This window comes from Selaginella moellendorffii, unplaced genomic scaffold (genome assembly GCF_000143415.4).
Source record: "Selaginella moellendorffii unplaced genomic scaffold, v1.0 SELMOscaffold_104, whole genome shotgun sequence".
NCBI classification, from domain to species: domain Eukaryota; kingdom Viridiplantae; phylum Streptophyta; class Lycopodiopsida; order Selaginellales; family Selaginellaceae; genus Selaginella; species Selaginella moellendorffii.
In genome coordinates this window covers 248,830-264,193 of record NW_003314365.1, presented here as the reverse complement: position 1 = coordinate 264,193, position 15,364 = coordinate 248,830, and the positions used below count along the sequence as shown (strand labels likewise).

General features: G+C 49.5%; 4 protein-coding genes across 5 annotated transcripts; 2 read left to right on the top strand and 2 right to left on the bottom strand.

Annotated features, from left to right (window-relative positions):
• Window positions 1–3,671: 3,671 nt before the first annotated feature.
• Window positions 3,672–4,573, bottom strand: LOC9647303. The gene is made up of 2 exons (XM_024663873.1): window positions 4,265–4,573; window positions 3,672–4,198 (listed from the first exon to the last, which is right to left on the bottom strand). The coding sequence occupies exons 1-2, from the start codon at window positions 4,571–4,573 to the stop codon at window positions 3,674–3,676; spliced, it is 834 nt and encodes a 277-aa protein (XP_024519641.1). The 3' UTR covers window positions 3,672–3,673.
• Window positions 4,574–10,555: 5,982 nt separating this feature from the next.
• Window positions 10,556–13,231, top strand: LOC9647301 (sister chromatid cohesion 1 protein 3). 2 transcript variants are annotated; one of them, XM_024663883.1, is made up of 13 exons: window positions 10,556–10,696; window positions 10,774–11,038; window positions 11,101–11,192; window positions 11,246–11,289; window positions 11,349–11,392; window positions 11,461–11,729; window positions 11,792–11,906; window positions 11,971–12,101; window positions 12,154–12,471; window positions 12,536–12,679; window positions 12,734–12,803; window positions 12,859–12,979; window positions 13,030–13,231. In XM_024663883.1, the coding sequence occupies exons 1-13, from the start codon at window positions 10,573–10,575 to the stop codon at window positions 13,126–13,128; spliced, it is 1,836 nt and encodes a 611-aa protein (XP_024519651.1). In that variant the 5' UTR covers window positions 10,556–10,572; the 3' UTR covers window positions 13,129–13,231. The 2 variants fall into 2 exon arrangements, with proteins under 2 accessions (XP_024519651.1, XP_002990129.2); XM_002990083.2 differs by having other exon boundaries at window positions 12,524–12,679.
• LOC9647273 (protein PALE CRESS, chloroplastic) lies at window positions 13,091–14,365 on the top strand. Its single transcript, XM_002990082.2, has 5 exons — window positions 13,091–13,352; window positions 13,417–13,611; window positions 13,673–13,810; window positions 13,868–14,047; window positions 14,105–14,365. The coding sequence occupies exons 1-5, from the start codon at window positions 13,197–13,199 to the stop codon at window positions 14,339–14,341; spliced, it is 906 nt and encodes a 301-aa protein (XP_002990128.2). The 5' UTR covers window positions 13,091–13,196; the 3' UTR covers window positions 14,342–14,365.
• Window positions 14,343–15,350, bottom strand: LOC9647300. Its single transcript, XM_002990053.2, has 5 exons — window positions 15,146–15,350; window positions 14,877–15,088; window positions 14,769–14,818; window positions 14,514–14,718; window positions 14,343–14,452 (listed from the first exon to the last, which is right to left on the bottom strand). The coding sequence occupies exons 1-5, from the start codon at window positions 15,339–15,341 to the stop codon at window positions 14,405–14,407; spliced, it is 711 nt and encodes a 236-aa protein (XP_002990099.1). The 5' UTR covers window positions 15,342–15,350; the 3' UTR covers window positions 14,343–14,404.
• Window positions 15,351–15,364: the final 14 nt, after the last annotated feature.

The following is a 15,364-nucleotide window of genomic DNA, read 5'->3' as shown; positions in this document are numbered from 1 at the left end:
AGTCCGAGATGGAGTCCGATATGGAGTCTGAGATGGACCCAAAGTGGAGTCCGAGATGGACTCCGAGATGGACCCGAGATGGAGTCCGAGATGGAGTCCAAGGTGGACCGAGACGGAGTCCGAGATGGAGTCCGAGATGGACCGAGACGGAGTCCGAGATGGAGTCCGAGATGGAGTCCGAGATGGACCGAGACGGAGTCCGAGATGGAGTTCGAGATGGAGTCCGAGAAGGACCCAAGATGGAGTCCAAGGTCCAGACCGAGACTGGGACCGGGACCGAGACCGAGACCGGGACCGGGACCGAGACCGAGACCGAGGCCAAGGCTGAGACCGAGCCCGAGCCCGAGTCCGAGTCCGAGTCCAAGTCCGAGTCCGAGTCCGAGTCCGAGTCCGAGTCCGAGTTCAAGTCTGAGAGGGTGAAAGCCCAAAGCATTCGTCTCCCAGACCCTGGGGGGTTTGGTGAGCTCCAAAAGTATAGTAAGGGGGAGGACTGCAGTGGAGCCAGTTTGGCCAGGAAAGGCCAGTTTGGCCCAGGAAGGCCCGACCCAGTGTTGGGTGATGAACTGACCACTGGGAAGTCCAAGACTAGAGTGAATACGGACCGACAAGCGGGGTAGCTTGGTGAAGTGTTCAAGAGCCGGCTCTAGTTCCCCCGGGAGATCGACTGGCCGATGCTCCCAATCCAAGTGTGGGTGGCACTACCTACTTGGATACCAGGCGTGGCTCAATGGAACCTCGCTCTAAGCCCATGGCTAGAGCACCTAAAGGCAAAAGGTGGGGAGAGTACCCAGGTGGCTCGCGTAAGGCCACAGTGTTCCGAAATGTTGTCCCAAAGGCCCAGACTGTGGAAAAGAAGAGGAGCAGTCCTCTGGGGTAGTGACCAAGGACACAGTCATGTGGTGAGGAAGTCCCAGAGGACCGTGGGACTTAGTGGTTGGGCCTGTGGGCCTCGATCCAGTGGCAGTGTTGGCAAACACGGCCAGGGGCAGAAAGGGACTCGGTAGGAACTGACAAAGGGACTTTGGGGAAGGCGATTCCCCAGGTCTATGGGCATCCTAAGGATGCTAAGGAGTGGATCTAGGATGACCACTCGTGGACACATGGCCCAGTCTTGGAGAGACGAGGTGGTGATGCAAGTGGTGTTGGACCACTAGTGCAGCAAAGGTGAATGAGCATGGCCTTAGCGTAACGGGCCGAGATGTCAGTGGTACCTTTGGGTGTCGGTCTTGGGACCGGACACGTGGAGCACTTGGACCAGGTGCAAGTGTTGAGTGGCATGGATGCCATTCTTGGGGCTAGCAAGTCCCAAGTCCTGAATTGGACTGATGGAGGTTGTGAATGAGACTCCTCCAAGTGGTCAGAGGTGTGGTTAAGTGACTAAAGTAGAATGGAAAATTTAGTCGCTTACACAAGGTGGTAACTTTTATCACCAAAAAACCTCACATTCTGGCTTTATTTCAGAAGCTAAGGAATCGGGATCTCATCAAGCCATCGAGCACAAGGTTCGCTTACATGTTTCTAGTGATGTCTCAGCTCCTGAATCTGACAACCTTGGAGGCATTGAAGGAGATGGTTGTGAGCTCCGAGTAGCGGCGATTGGACATCACGAAGACCACCAAAGCCCAGCGCATTCGAACTCGGATCTTAGAAGAGACTCTGAACTCTTTCTGGACTAGGTGCCAGCACTTGTTGGTGCTTCTTGGATCGCTCCTCAAGGTCTTGAAGCTTGCGGACCGGGAGGGGGCAACTTCCGGTCTCATTTTCGAGGCTATGGACCGGATGAATGAGAAGCTTTCAGAGGCTGTTGAGATTGGGATTTTAGCCGAGGAAGAGGTCGAGGAGATCAATAGGTTCATGATGGAGGATCATGGCGAGGGAGGTCGGAAAGCAACTCGTTGGTTCCAGATGCATTCGATCTTGCATGGAGCTGCTTTTGTTCTGAACCCAGCTTTTCTTCATCTCCCTCTCGACCAGGAGGCTCAGGAAGATTTTGTGGAGTACCTAGAGTTGTATTGCAAAGGAGATCAAGGACTTCAACACAAGCTGCTACACGAGTTTCAGAGTTTCCGTCAACAACTTGGCCGTTTGTTCTCTTCAAAGCAGGTGTGTATAAACTGTTTGTTTGTCAACTTTTTAGACTGATTCTCTTGTATAGATGGAGAACCGGAAACACCCGGTGAGTTGGTGGAGCAACTTTGGTGCAGGCACACAAGAACTTTAAAGGCTTGCTTTACGGATCTTGAGTTAGCCAATTTGTGCTTCACCATGCGAGCAAAACTGGAGCTCATGGAGCATGATCCAGACAAAAAGGAAGTCTCGACTGCTCTCCAAAAACTTGGAGAAACTGGTTTTTGTGCACACAAATATGCGTGTCATACAGAAGATCGAGTCTGGGAGTTTGAGGCTTATCGAGCATGATCTTGATAACCTTGAGCTTGAGCCTCAGTGGCAAAGGATCCTTGCACTTCAGGAGGTTGTTGAAGAACCTCTTCAACAACCTGATGATGACGGCGATGATGTTCTAAATTCGGAGGATGAAGATTAGATTAAACCTATATTATATTATGTTAAACTTTTTTAGTAACAGTTAATTATTTTTTAATTATATTAAAACTGAAAACCATTATACCCATTTGAAAAAAAGCTAAACAGGTATTAAACATTCGATACCCGTTCGAATCCAGTTGTGTTCGAATGTTTGGATGCAAGTATGGTCTCTCCTTGCAGACCAGAGCTTTGAGCATCGCTAGTCACGGAGCTTTCTATCCTGGAGCTTTGATCATCGCTAGATGTGAGCCTGGAGTCGCTAGTCACGGGGCTCACAATCCGCATCGATGCAAGCATGGAGATTGCAGCGCTTACTGTCACCGAATCACTACTGCTGGATGGTCGAGACTGCTGGAAGCTCCAGAGATGGAGCGTGGCACTTGGAGGCATGCCTCGTCATCGAAAGGATCCTATCCTCGCCCGGCCATTCTGTTCTTTCTTGATTCTGAGATAAATACATTCCAAGGGGCTATGATTTTGTTGTCAAAGTTTGAAAAATATCTTACTAGATTATTTCGTGGCAATGCAACACCGCTTTCTTTGTTGAAACTCTAAACATCGTTTTTCTGTCATCTCCCGGCGCTTGAGGGGATTGAAGTATAACTGAGAATTCATGCTACTAGATTTTTTAGAGTTGGGATGGCCCTCAAGCTCTGGCGAGTCCATACATACCGTCCATGTTTCCAAATCCAAGTAACTTGGCCATCTTAGCCAGCAAAATTTCGTGCTTGTCACTAAATTCACCCCCAGCAGCACGCAACATAACATCCCTAAGGGCATTATCTAATGTAAGTGTTGTTTTCTCGTTCTTGCTTTGCCTTAGTGTTCTAAGCACGAACCTTTTCTTTCAGCTGGTTCTCGAGGATAGCATGCCATACACCTTTGATCGTACAACATGGATACAGGATTGTGAGTATATCAATTTCAAGTTAGACGCTTCTTCTAATGTGATTTTTGATTTGCAGGCAGAGGATTACTTATCGATCCCGTCATAAACCGCCAACACATGACGCTGTTATTAACCTCTAGTTGCCGTAAGGAAGGGGTTTACTTGGCTGAGACTGTGACAAAGAAGATCTGCCTAGAGCTTGGAGCGTGGATTCACTCCCCAAAGACAGTGAAAAAGCTAGAAGCAGAGGATTATTTCACCGAGCCAACGACTGGTCACAACCTTCTTGGGGAGAGGATTAGCAACTTGGAACTGTCCCTGCTTCGCCAACTCCATGATTTCTCCAAGCTCGCTTGTCTGCAAGAGCTTGGCATTGTCCTCCCACTGCGAGTTCGCGCACAGGGTCACAAACTGGCCACTGAAATCTTCCCCGAACACTCTGGCTGCGGCATGAAACAAAAGCTGGCGCTCGTCTTCACAAGAGTTGCTTGAGCCGAGTGTGGACTTGACGTGCTCCGCGAAACTGTTGCCGGTGAATTTGCACAGCTCCTTGAGCTCGTCATGATCACGCTGCCCTTCGCTCGTTCTCGTCCAAGTGAACAGCAGGCGACCAATGAGCGCGCTCACGTTGTGACAATTGTAGATGTTTGATCGCAGATACAGTCGAAAGTTGTGGAAGATTTGCAAGTGGTCTTCAATGAAATGCTTGAGGCATTCATGGTCACCAAATGATAAACGTAAAACTCGCGCACCTATGAAATGCTGAAAAGATGAGAAAGACGTGGAGTCAAACATCTGGAAATAGAAAACCAATAACCAATAACGTACCACAAGTATCTGGCGGGCAGCACTCGTGATATCGATGCCTCTGAACTCGACTTTCGGTAGAACGTAGAACCAGGCACAGAGTTTTTCAATTCGTTCCGGGGATGGTGGATCAAAAATCTTGACATTCTGAAAGAAGAAGAAGAGGAGATTCTCGAATTGGCCCCTGCCGCCAGCGTGACGATCCACCGTAGCCTTCTTTTCGGAATAGACGAGCCAATCCAGAGATTGCTCCTCGTCGTTACCAAGCCTGATCAAAAACCATGCAAGGACGAGGTCGGCCAGCGACGCAGTCAGATCAAACAGTCGCATAGCATCCGAGAGACGCGATTGTGCGTGCTGGGGAGAGGGAATTCCTTCCACCACCTTGTTTAGATCTGGATCATATATGCCATCAGTAACCAAGAAAAAGGAGGGGAAAGAACAAAGGAACACATACTTGCTATCAGTTCTTCGTCACTCTTGTCCACCCATCCCTCGGCCATTTTCTGCAAGACCATAGAGAATTCTTCACAAAGATGAAATGGTTTCTAGAGAAAAATCTCACCTTGTCGAGCTTGGCGACGATGTAGTGGCACTGGGCTTGCAGCAATGAAGACGCAGTGCACACAAACGATCATACCTGTGATGAGCAATCTCCCTTTGTCGTCCTTCCCTGCGCGTGAAATAGTCGGAGGCAATCAACAGGTGCACGGCAGCGTCTGGCACGGGGCAATCCAACACTCCAGATCTTTTTCATCAGTTTGGGCTGGAGCTGGATGAGCCGGTGGGTGCGTGGTTTTTTGAAATCCTTCCAGACGGGAGTGTTTCATCCACTGTTTCGGAGGTGAAATGGCAGCGCCCTCGCAACTCTGAGAATGCGATAGCCCACCGCTGGATTCCATCCTACTCTTTACACGGGGATAGGGCACAAATATATTATTGGCGCGAATTAATACATGAGATCGAACAAAAGGGTCGTTTGTAAAAACAAATTGTCGAGAAATTGGTCGTAGCTGCGAGGCAACGTCCAGAAATCCGGAGAGAACTGTTCGTAGAAGTCTGCAAAGAAATAAAAGGGATCATGAAAAACAAATGCACAAGTGTGGCAAACCTGGTTCCACAGCTGCCGGAGCTTCTTCTGGCACTGTCGCTGCGTTATCTCCGCTTCATTCTCGAGCCTGTCACATTGGGCATCGTCCACTCCTACATCCTCTTCTATCTGTGCGAATTCATCTTCGTCTACATTGTCTACTTCTCCTGCTTTGTTATCTTCTTCTTCTTCTCTCGCTGCATGGTCCTCCGCTTCTATCACTGCGTGTTTGTCTTCTTCTCTTACTTCTTTCACACCTTCCGACCTTTCTGTGCCATCCCGGAGGAGCTCCTGCACAGCTTCGTCCCATGAAATTTGGAGTTCCACTAGATCATCGTCTTGAGGAAGCTGGTGTGCCAGAACCTGTATCTCCCCTCACTCTCGAGCATGTCACATTGAGCATCGTCCACTCCTGCATCCTCTTCTATCTGTGCGAATTCATCTTTGTCTACATCGTCTGCTTCTCCTGCTTTGTTATCTTCTTCTTCTTCTTCTCTCGCTGCATGGTCCTTCGCTTCTATCACTGCGTGCTCGTCTTCTTCTCTTACTTCTTCCATACCTTCTGACCTTTCTGTGCCATCCCGGAGGAGCTCCTGCACAGCTTCGTCCCATGAAATTTGGATTTCCGCTGGATTGTCGTCTCGAGGGAACTGGTGCGCCGAACCTGTATCTCCACTGCCTCGTCGTCCTTACTCTCGAGCCCGTCGCATTGAGCATCGTCCACTCTTGGACCCTCTTTTATCTGTGCGAATTCATCTCCGTCTACATCGTCTTCTTCTCCCGTTTCTTGATCTTTTTCTTCTTCTCTCCCTGCATGGTCCTCCACTTCTATCACTAGATGCTCGTCTTCTTCTCCTACTTCTTCCATATGTAGATCACCTTCTTTGCTTACTGTGTCATTGTCGTCGTCTCGGGGGAGCTCCCCTTCAGCCCGCGAAAATTGGTTCTCCACTTCTACCATCGTTGGATCGTCGTTTCCAGAGAACTGGTGCGCCTCCTCGAAAGCCCATGGGTGCCAACTCCTGTACTCATGGAAATCGCCAAAGGAGTATGCGACCATTTCTACCGCCTGAGCTACACGTACCATCTGGTAGAACTCCAGCCTGCCATATAAATCGCCCAAGCTGGCCGGCGTCATTCTCACAGGAGAAACCTGGGCTCGGTCGGAGTCCCATGAAGGCGTGCCATCGAAATAGTTGTGCATGATGGCCTCGGCTGGTCTGGCGGAGTCCCGTGGAAGCTTGCCATCGAAATAGTTGCGTACGATGGCGTCCGCTATTTCGCCTAGAGAGAAATCCTGCGTTGCCTTCCACACCTGGACGTTGGAATCGCTAGCGCTCAAGCTGGTCGGATCATCTGTCGCTACAGGCCCATAATCTCCTGTCGCTGCTTCGCCACTGATCGCCGCATGGGACTGAATGCCGCGGAGGCCGGAGCCTGGACTGCTAGCACCGAAGGCTTGGTCTTTCGCTGCGACCGCTGGAACCAAGGTGGCCGCCACCACTCCCACGGGAGAGAAATCCTGAGCTGTGCTTCCCGGCTGCTCAAAGGCTTCCACTTTTGCTGCGATCGCTAAGGTCGAGCTGCGCTGGAATGATGACAAACCCGCGAAGCTTGTCAGCGAACCAAAGCTTGGAAAAGGATCATCCGTCGCTGCCTCGCCACCGATCCTCGCATGCGACCGCTGAATGTCGCCGAGGTGATCAAATCCGGAGCCTGGATCGCTAGGGACAAAGACTTGGTCTTCTGCTGCGACCGCTGGAAGCTGGATGGATGATGAAGACCTGGGAAGAGAAGTTCTTGCAGGATCATCTGTCACTACTGGCCCGGAATCGCTGAAGCTCGTCGTCACTGCTTCATCACCGACTGCTGCCGCCTCGCCGAGCAGTTCAAGCCCGGTAGCATGGATCTCTCCCATTTCCGATGCCACCGGTGCCGCAATTCGCCGGCGCTTCCATGGCTCCCCGAGCCGACCTCCTGCCATTTTCTTGCTTACAATATGACCTCTGGCTTTTATAGCTCGATAAAAAACCATCGGTAAAAACCAAGTGATCCTGGAGAATAAAATAGTTATTAAGTTATCATCAAAGAATGGACCTTTATATTCTTCCGTCGTCGCCAAGCTAGGGTTTCTTCCCCCAAGAACAACCGCGGTGGCCGACGCCATCCATCTGCAAGATCGATTCGTCTCGCGTACCGATCAAAGCCAGCTAGCGCGAGACTCAATCGAGAAAACCGCGAGAAAACTGGAAAATGCGCACCAAGAATGGCGGCTAGCTGCCTGATCCCAAAGATCGGACCGGCCAGAGAGTGAAATACGCCAGTGCCACGCCGAGGAGATTCTAGCGACGCACGCCGGCGTCGGCCCCATGGATGAGTACGCATTGAAGAGCAATGCGCAATTTAGGTCTCCATCCAAGCAAAGGGCAAAAACTGGCGGGATGATTCAAAATATCGAATATAATAGAATATCCTAATCGCTTGGCGGGAAACTTTCTAGGTCGATGGCGGAAACCCGCTTCACAGATCTCTGGGCGGGGCAAGCGCAGTCACGGCGGCCTAGATCGTCACAGGTTCTTTGGAAATCTCCTCAGGGAAATTCAGGGAAGTGCGGCCGCTTGGCGTTGGGAGTCTTCCACAAGATGGAAGGTCACGCAGCATTTGCCCAGAACGGGCAAGTGCGAGAAGGATCTTGGCGTGCGCTCACAACCATCGTGGATCCCTGATGATGCTCCTCGAAGGGATCGTGTCGTCTATCTCGATCACCGATGATCATGTCTCATAAGGATCTTATCCACTCGCTCTGGAGGCGATCATCTCTCCATTGCCAATTGCCTCTACTCAGCAGCGGATCACTGGACACTGCGAGGGAGATCTTTGATCCATGAAGAGCAGACATGTGAGCTGAAATACGATCTCGGGTTACACAGGAAGAACTTGTCAACCTCTTCAAGAGAATGCTGGAAGACCCCAGCGGCCCCGAGCCGGATCGCTTGACGTTCTTCAGCGTTGTGGGTGCTTGCAACTCGCTGGAACGATCCATCCTCTCGCAATGGAGAGGACGATCGCTGGAGATGCTCCAGACGGCGCTGCTCAACATGTATGCTCGCTGCCATAGCCTCGACGATGCAAGGAAAGTCTTCACGCGATTTGCTGCCATAGCCTCAACGATGCAAGGAAAGATTTCGACGAGGACGCGATGTGCTGGAACTCTCGCTCGTCGCTGCCTACGCTCAGATTGGATCCGGCAAGGAAGCGCTGCAAATCTTCCGCGAGATGGATCTTCGAGCAGAGTCTCTCTCATGCTTGCGCTGGAAGCTTGCTCCAACGACGGTGGCGATGTCATCAAGCAGGGAAGAGCTCTCCATGAGAGGATCGGCCGCCAGAGACGTGTAGGCCAACAGCACTCTTCCAAGAGAGATCGCTTTACCAAGCTGTTGGTCAAGCTAAAGTCAATAGAGGTCAATGACGGTCATGGCGAATGACAAAACAAAAAACTTCCATTAAAATAGCTCAAGAGCAATCCCTCATCGAATCAGGGCTCCACATGCTTACATGGACGAGGTTGGAACGCCCAGCAAAATTTTCCCAGGTGGATCGTACAACAAGGATGGCAAAAATATCATATTCTTTCATCCATGGCAAAGAGTATGGGTAAGCTAGAGGGGTCGAGGAGGAATTCTCGAAAGAGACAGTAAGTTCTTCTCTGGTTACCAATTTTACACGATCCATTGATCTCCTTTATCTTGTATTTTCAGCATCCAGCATGACGATCCCGAGCCTGGTCCTTCAAAAGTAGAAGTGAAACTCGACAGTGCCAATCACGAATTCATTGGAAAGCATTGGTACTTCTCTTTGTTTTCGGATCGTACTTTAATTTCTTCTTTTGCTTGCAGGACGATCTAACAGAAGAAATGGTCGCTAGCTTGACACAATTAAGAGTCGACATTACTCATGCAACAATCCCTGCAAGACACCCCCAAAGTTTGTTCCAAAACCTCTCCTGGAATTCACGATTCTTTCTTTTCTGACACGGTTTGCTTGCTTGCTTGCTCTGTCCAAGTTGTGGATGCCACTGGCGACGCTCTACAGACGCTTGGCCTCCGCGAACCGAAGAGCCGGCGAGTTCTACTCTTGGCTTCTCATCTTCGCCATGCTTTGTGTTTTCATATTCATGATCGCAGTCATCCGGATCACTTGACAAGCACGAGTCTCTAGGCTGATAGTAACACTGTTCATATATCTGCTCCAAAGGTTATGTAACTTGCTCAAAGTTTTTAAGAGAAGTATAAGATTGTCTTAATGCATGGCTAAGGTAGGAAGGAATGCCATGGTAACATTGCTTACTCCCGTCGTCAAAGTTTTCTCATGTGAGAAATGATGCATCCTGGTAAAATACGACGTGTTGGTCCTTCGTCAAGTAGATCCTCCATGACAATGACCTTTTGTCCACCCGCAACACGAATATGCCCTCGACACATGATCCCCCGAAGTATGGAGTTGCCATCAAACGATTGAGGATAGTTACAGAAGTAAAGTCGCTACGCATGCATATTTACGGGAAACGTTTTCACCCTGTAGCTTCTCTCTGCCCACCACCTTGCCTGCAAGATGGATGGGCAAGTTTGTGAATCCATGCTAGCTCTCTAGCTCCTTAAATTTTATCACATCAAGGTGTATGCATAGCACGGTTCATAGCAATTACCACTCATCACATCCACCTTTGCAATGTGGCTAAAAGTGAGTGATCCCTTTCTTTCTCAACAATTCCTTTCTTAGGCTAACTTGATTACTACTTGCATGGAATCAAGAGGCTATGATCAGATTGCATGGAATTACCCTTTACCGGGGCTCCTTTGCCTTTGCAGCCATGAAGCTTCTAATTACAATCAATTACTATTGATGATAGGTTACTTTAGCTTCAAGACTTATTTTTTACAAAGTTTTTTCTTCTATACTTTAGCAGTTTAAGAGTTGATCAAGGAGCAAATATAGCTAAACTCAGTAAATCTCTCGAAATGGTATGAAATTGCAAACCAATTTGCTGGGTAATTGATATGAATATGGACTTTTTGAATTACACTTTGCTTTGCTTACTGCTAAGTAGCTTGCTAGAAAGCCCTAAAGAACACGTGGCAGGCTCGAGCGGAAGTGTGTTGGAGAAGGAGCCCAGCTCGTTCAAGAAGCGCGAAAAAGAGGAGAAAGAAAAACCTAGGGTTTGGGCGATCGATCGGCGGCGATGTTTTACTCGCAGTACATTTTGGCAAAGAAAGGGCCGCTGGGGACGATCTGGATCGCAGCGCACCTCGAGAAGAAGCTCCGCAAGAACCAGGTGAACGACACCAACATCATCACCTCTGTAGGTATGTTCTCCGCGCAATCTTGTTCTTGTTCCTGTCCCTTTTCCCTTAATCTCTCCTTTGTGTGTGTGTGTCTCTAGATTCTATTCTCTTTCCCGAGGTTCCCATCGCGCTGCGCTTGTCGGGTCACTTGCTGCTAGGTGTTGTGAGGATTTACTCACGCAAAGTAAACTATCTCTTCCACGATTGCAACGATGCGCTTGTCAAGCTCAAGAATGCCTTCTCCTCCGCGACTTCGGCGTCCGTGGATCTTCCGGCCGACGCCGCCAGTGCTCCCTTTCACTCCATCACTCTACCGGAAGCGTTTGAGTTCGACGACATAGATGTGTTGTACATTCCTGATGGGTACGTGCTTCTTTTCTTTGGTGTTTTGTTTCTCTTTTCCCACCAAGAGCCACCGCTTGCAGAGTCGATCACCATGTTACAACTCGAGACCAAATTACTCTGGAAGAAAATGTCGTGGACGATTCGTATCCGGGTTCTCAGTTCGAGCAGGACGGTATGTATGTAGCTCCCAGGTTGACTCTCGCTCACGGTTTGTTCATCTTGCAGAAAGGTTTATGGAAACTCCTCACGCTATGGACATTGGTAACGAGGTCTGCTTTGTGACTTATTCCTTTTCTCGTCAGTTTGTTTGCTAAGACGTGATCTTCAGAAATTTCCGTTGAACGAGGCTGAAACACCCGAGCTCCAAGAAGAGTGAGTTTCATCCTTCTTTCTTTTCCTTGATTTTTTTATGCTGACTGATCTTTAACTTGCTATAACAGTGTGCTTCCTCCAATGGATATGGATGTTGGACCTTCTTCGCCGCTGGATGCAGACACTGTCCCTGACATTGAGAAGCTTCGATCCGCTTCGCTGGCTGGGGAAGAAAACTTTCATGCTTTTGAGAAGCAAAGTGTCGAGCCAGTGGCAGCCGAACCACGAGAGGACGCCGTTGTCGAAGAAGCACGGCTGGTTGAAGACGAGCAGCCTTTACCGAGCACACCCGTTTCAAGGTCAGACGCGAACTCTCCTGGTGCTCAGCGGTTTCCAGGTAATACTTAGCATGAGATTATTGTTGTCCGAAATGCTGACGAATGCGTGCAATCACTCTAGATGGCGACGATACTCCTGCTTTCGGAGTTGTGGAGACCCCTGTTCCATCTCGCAAGAATAACACTCCTAGAAAGCGAAAGCAAGCATATGATATGCAGGTAACACTCTCGGAAAGGTAATGTGTTTGTTTCAATGATGTCGGATCTTCACCTTTTCTTTTTAAACTCGGCACGTTGCAGTTACATGAAAGATATGCTCAACGATTCGTCTGACCTGCGCCGGGTCCGGAGAAAGGTTTCTCCCAAGGAGATTTGGATTTTTCAAAAAGAACGTCTAGGCAAGCGTACGCTGAGCACACCTTCTGTGGATGGTAATCTTGTCCCTGGATGCTTGTAGTCCTTAACGACCATTTTCTTCCGCAGGTCTATGCTCTCGGCTGGAAGAACTTTATGACCGAGTTTTCAATCCAAAGCGATTGAAAGCCTCCGCTCCCAACGTGACCTTCGCAGTAGATGGCGCAGATGTCGAAACTACTCCCGTTCAGGATCGTACCAAAGTGCAGTCACCTCCAAAGTCACCCCTCGCCACGCCACAATCACCAGGCGGGGTTTCTCCTGCACCAGTCAGATCCCCAGAGCAATCTCCTCTTGAAGTACGGAACCCATCACCCCAGCAACTATATGCAATACCTGAAATGCCGGAAGTAGAAGCTCCCACTGCTATAATTCCAGACAGTGGCGGTAAGTTTATCGAATTATTACGATTTTGGTAACGAAAAACATTTCCTGACAGGTGGTGAAACAGGTGCATTTGAAGATAGAGTAAGCGAGCAAATTCAAAAATATCACGAGGATAATAGCAAACAAGCGGAAGAATTCCACGACACTGTGCAGACCGATCATGACAAGAACACTGTGCCTCGGGAGTTTCCACCACCAATCGACTCTTGTGAGTGACTCTCTCTTATGTTTGTGTGTGTTTTTCCCTGATTTGCTTTTACAGCTTATTTATTGGCTAGCAATGGCCCTGATCTGGTAGGCTCACAATCTGAAGGATGGTCCGAACGAACAAGGTACACTCTGAAAGTGAAAAACTGGAGTGAGTGAAAAACAAATCATCCATTGCAGGGCGATTGCGCAGTTTCTTCGAGCTACGTTTGATACGGCTGTAAAGAGGCCTGTGACTCTGAACAAGCTCTTAACTGGCAAAACTAGGAAGGAAGCAGCTCGGATGTTTTTCGAGACTTTGGTATGGTGGCTTTTTGGTTTTCAACTAGAAGCTCATGTTGCGATTGACAGGTTCTTCGAACAAATGATTACATCACAGTGGAACAAAAGAGCGCATACGAGGACATAAGTATCCATTATCGTCCCAAGCTGATGAAGGCCGTGTTTTGACAAGATGATGGTCCGTGTAAATAGGTTATCTACAGATTTTTCCTCTGTCACAGATGTAAGTTACTTCAATGGCTTCAATCGCAAATCCGGGAGTGTTCTTCCCTGTCAACAAGCAACCATATCGCATCGCAAAGTTCTCCTTTTCATCTTGTTTTGCAGCTAGTACCAGAGCAAGAGCTTCCAGAATGACGAAAGAAGAGTTCCTGGCAAGACCCATCGATGAGGTAAGCACTCTCGCTTTACTTCGTGAGAGATGGATGGAACGCTCCTTCTTTGTTGTCTGTGCAGGAATGGGAGAAAGCCAGGCGGCAGGAGACGGCGGACTTGGAGAGAAGGCGGCGCGAGGAAGACGAAGAAGAAGTGAGGCTAGCGCTCGAGTACCGAAGGATTGGGTCGAGCCTTAAGAACTATCCGCAAGAGGAGGTGAATAAGGCAAGACGACTCGTAGCCAACTTCATCAAGTCGGGCGAGGAGATCGAAGAGGTGAGTTCCTCCTTTTTTAGCATTTGGGTGATCGCTTCAAAGTGTAGGCTCTCTGGTGTAGATGATTGTCGAGGCTGGCGATAATGAAGAACTCACTCCACTGTTGCTTCTGGTGATCAAGAGTCGGCTGGAGCTGGCACGGCAAGACGACGAGAGAGAGGCTGTGGAAGCTCTGGATCTACTGCACAGACGGGTTGAGGTGAAGTGCTGTTGATGATACTCTTCACGTTGAAAGAGCTATTGTTGCTTTTGGCAGTATGAAATCAGGAAGAGGCAGGCGAGCCCCTCAATGCGTTTGCTCAACGAGTTGCTAAACTTGCACGATGGAACCGATGACACCGAGTGGCTGCGAAAGGCCCGGCACCGGATGCTGAAAGCTTTTCCCCCGGAGCATGCCTTCACCATCCTTGCACCTCGGGGCTTTGATCTCTCCTCGGTAAGCCCCAGTAATTGTTGCTCTTGAGGAAACTTACAAGTCGTTTCTCTCGCTCAGCACCATGGTCCAATCGACGCACCAGTAGAGGGCGACGACGACGACGTTCTCCTCCGCATCGACTTCATAAGAGAAGTGAACCAGCTCGTCAAGGAAGTGGAAGCTCAAATCCATTCCCATGAAGTGGAAGGCCTGGACACTGATGCTGTGGCGCTGCGGCTCAGGCTGGAAGACAAGAAGCGAAACTTGCAATACGTGAAAGATCTGCTTGAGGTAGCTATAGCGCTGAAATGGTAACTTAGTAAAGTGGTATACATTTAACTGGGCATGTTTTACATAGCTTACTTTAGCCTGAGTGGCCTATGCATTTACAGACAAGAGTTGCTTCTCCACTTGCAAAAGTTTGCGCTGCAAAGAATAGAATAGAAAATGTTTAGAAAGCATCCAGAGGTATTTGGAGTTTTGTTACCTGGAACGACTTGGATCTCCGGAGGGAGGGATCCAAACCAAGAGCAAGGGACAAGTAATGCCTGGCTGCATCGAATTGAGCCATCTTTGTGTATGCGTCGGCTTGTCGGACAAAAGCCACTGGCCAGTCGGGATGTAACTCAGCAGCCATCTTGGCATCTGCTAGTCCAGCTTCTGGATCGTCCATGGCAACCAGGACAGCGGACCTGTTCTTAGTCGGTGAGAAACTTAGCGGAGTTTGATTGAAAAGCTATACCTCTTGGCATAGATGTAGTGCAAGCCACCGCTTGGATTTAGCTCAATCGCCTGGAGAAAACGAACATGATGAATCGTCCTGTTTCTCTTCTTTAGATGGAATACGTACGTGTGTGAAGTGATCATACGCTTGCTCGAGCTGGCCGAGGTCGACCGCCTTGTCCCCCTTTTGAGCGAGAGCAAAAGCGGCGAGATTACTCTCGGGATTGCTGGCTCCGCATTGCACGTCCAGAAAGCGCGCAGCATGCGCTGGAGTGTTGCAGTAGGAGACCAAGAGCTGGTCTGGCAGCAGCACAAGATTTGGACCGGAGCCACAGCGTCCTGGCATTGTCGATGGATTCGAATGAGGAGAAGAAGAAGGAGAAGAAGAACACGTACCCAGGCAACCGCATGATTCCACCGACACAGCCGCTGGCGCCAAATTCTGGAGTGCTTGCAGCGTCTGGAGGGAGCCGCTCTTCCTGCAAGTGGTGTGCGTGCACACGCGGACCTCGCGCCTCTTCTCTGCCGATGCGCGGCAGCCAAGAACCCTAAATCCCACTCCCGCTGACCAGGACAATGCGCTTGTACCCATGGTGGGTGAAAAGAGGGAAAGAA

What these genes read in the sequence shown, in the direction of transcription:
- LOC9647273 (XM_002990082.2), top strand. Translation starts at nt 13,197, where the DNA reads ATGGCTTCAATCGCAAATCCGGGAGTGTTCTTCCCTGTCAACAAGCAA. An exon ending in TACTGCACAGACGGGTTGAG is followed by an intron (nt 13,811 to 13,867) that starts GTGAAGTGCTGT and finishes TGCTTTTGGCAG; the next exon opens with TATGAAATCAGGAAGAGGCA. An exon ending in GGGGCTTTGATCTCTCCTCG is followed by an intron (nt 14,048 to 14,104) that starts GTAAGCCCCAGT and finishes TCTCTCGCTCAG; the next exon opens with CACCATGGTCCAATCGACGC.
- LOC9647300 (XM_002990053.2), bottom strand. Translation starts at nt 15,341, where the DNA reads ATGGGTACAAGCGCATTGTCCTGGTCAGCGGGAGTGGGATTTAGGGTT. An exon ending in GGAATCATGCGGTTGCCTGG is followed by an intron (nt 15,089 to 15,145) that starts GTACGTGTTCTT and finishes CGACAATGCCAG; the next exon opens with GACGCTGTGGCTCCGGTCCA. An exon ending in GGAGATCCAAGTCGTTCCAG is followed by an intron (nt 14,453 to 14,513) that starts GTAACAAAACTC and finishes TATTCTTTGCAG; the next exon opens with CGCAAACTTTTGCAAGTGGA.
- LOC9647303 (XM_024663873.1), bottom strand. Translation starts at nt 4,573, where the DNA reads ATGCGACTGTTTGATCTGACTGCGTCGCTGGCCGACCTCGTCCTTGCA. An exon ending in CTGCCCGCCAGATACTTGTG is followed by an intron (nt 4,199 to 4,264) that starts GTACGTTATTGG and finishes TCATCTTTTCAG; the next exon opens with CATTTCATAGGTGCGCGAGT.
- LOC9647301 (XM_002990083.2), top strand. Translation starts at nt 10,573, where the DNA reads ATGTTTTACTCGCAGTACATTTTGGCAAAGAAAGGGCCGCTGGGGACG. An exon ending in TTCTCAGTTCGAGCAGGACG is followed by an intron (nt 11,193 to 11,245) that starts GTATGTATGTAG and finishes TTCATCTTGCAG; the next exon opens with AAAGGTTTATGGAAACTCCT. An exon ending in TATAATTCCAGACAGTGGCG is followed by an intron (nt 12,472 to 12,523) that starts GTAAGTTTATCG and finishes ATTTCCTGACAG; the next exon opens with GTGGTGAAACAGGTGCATTT.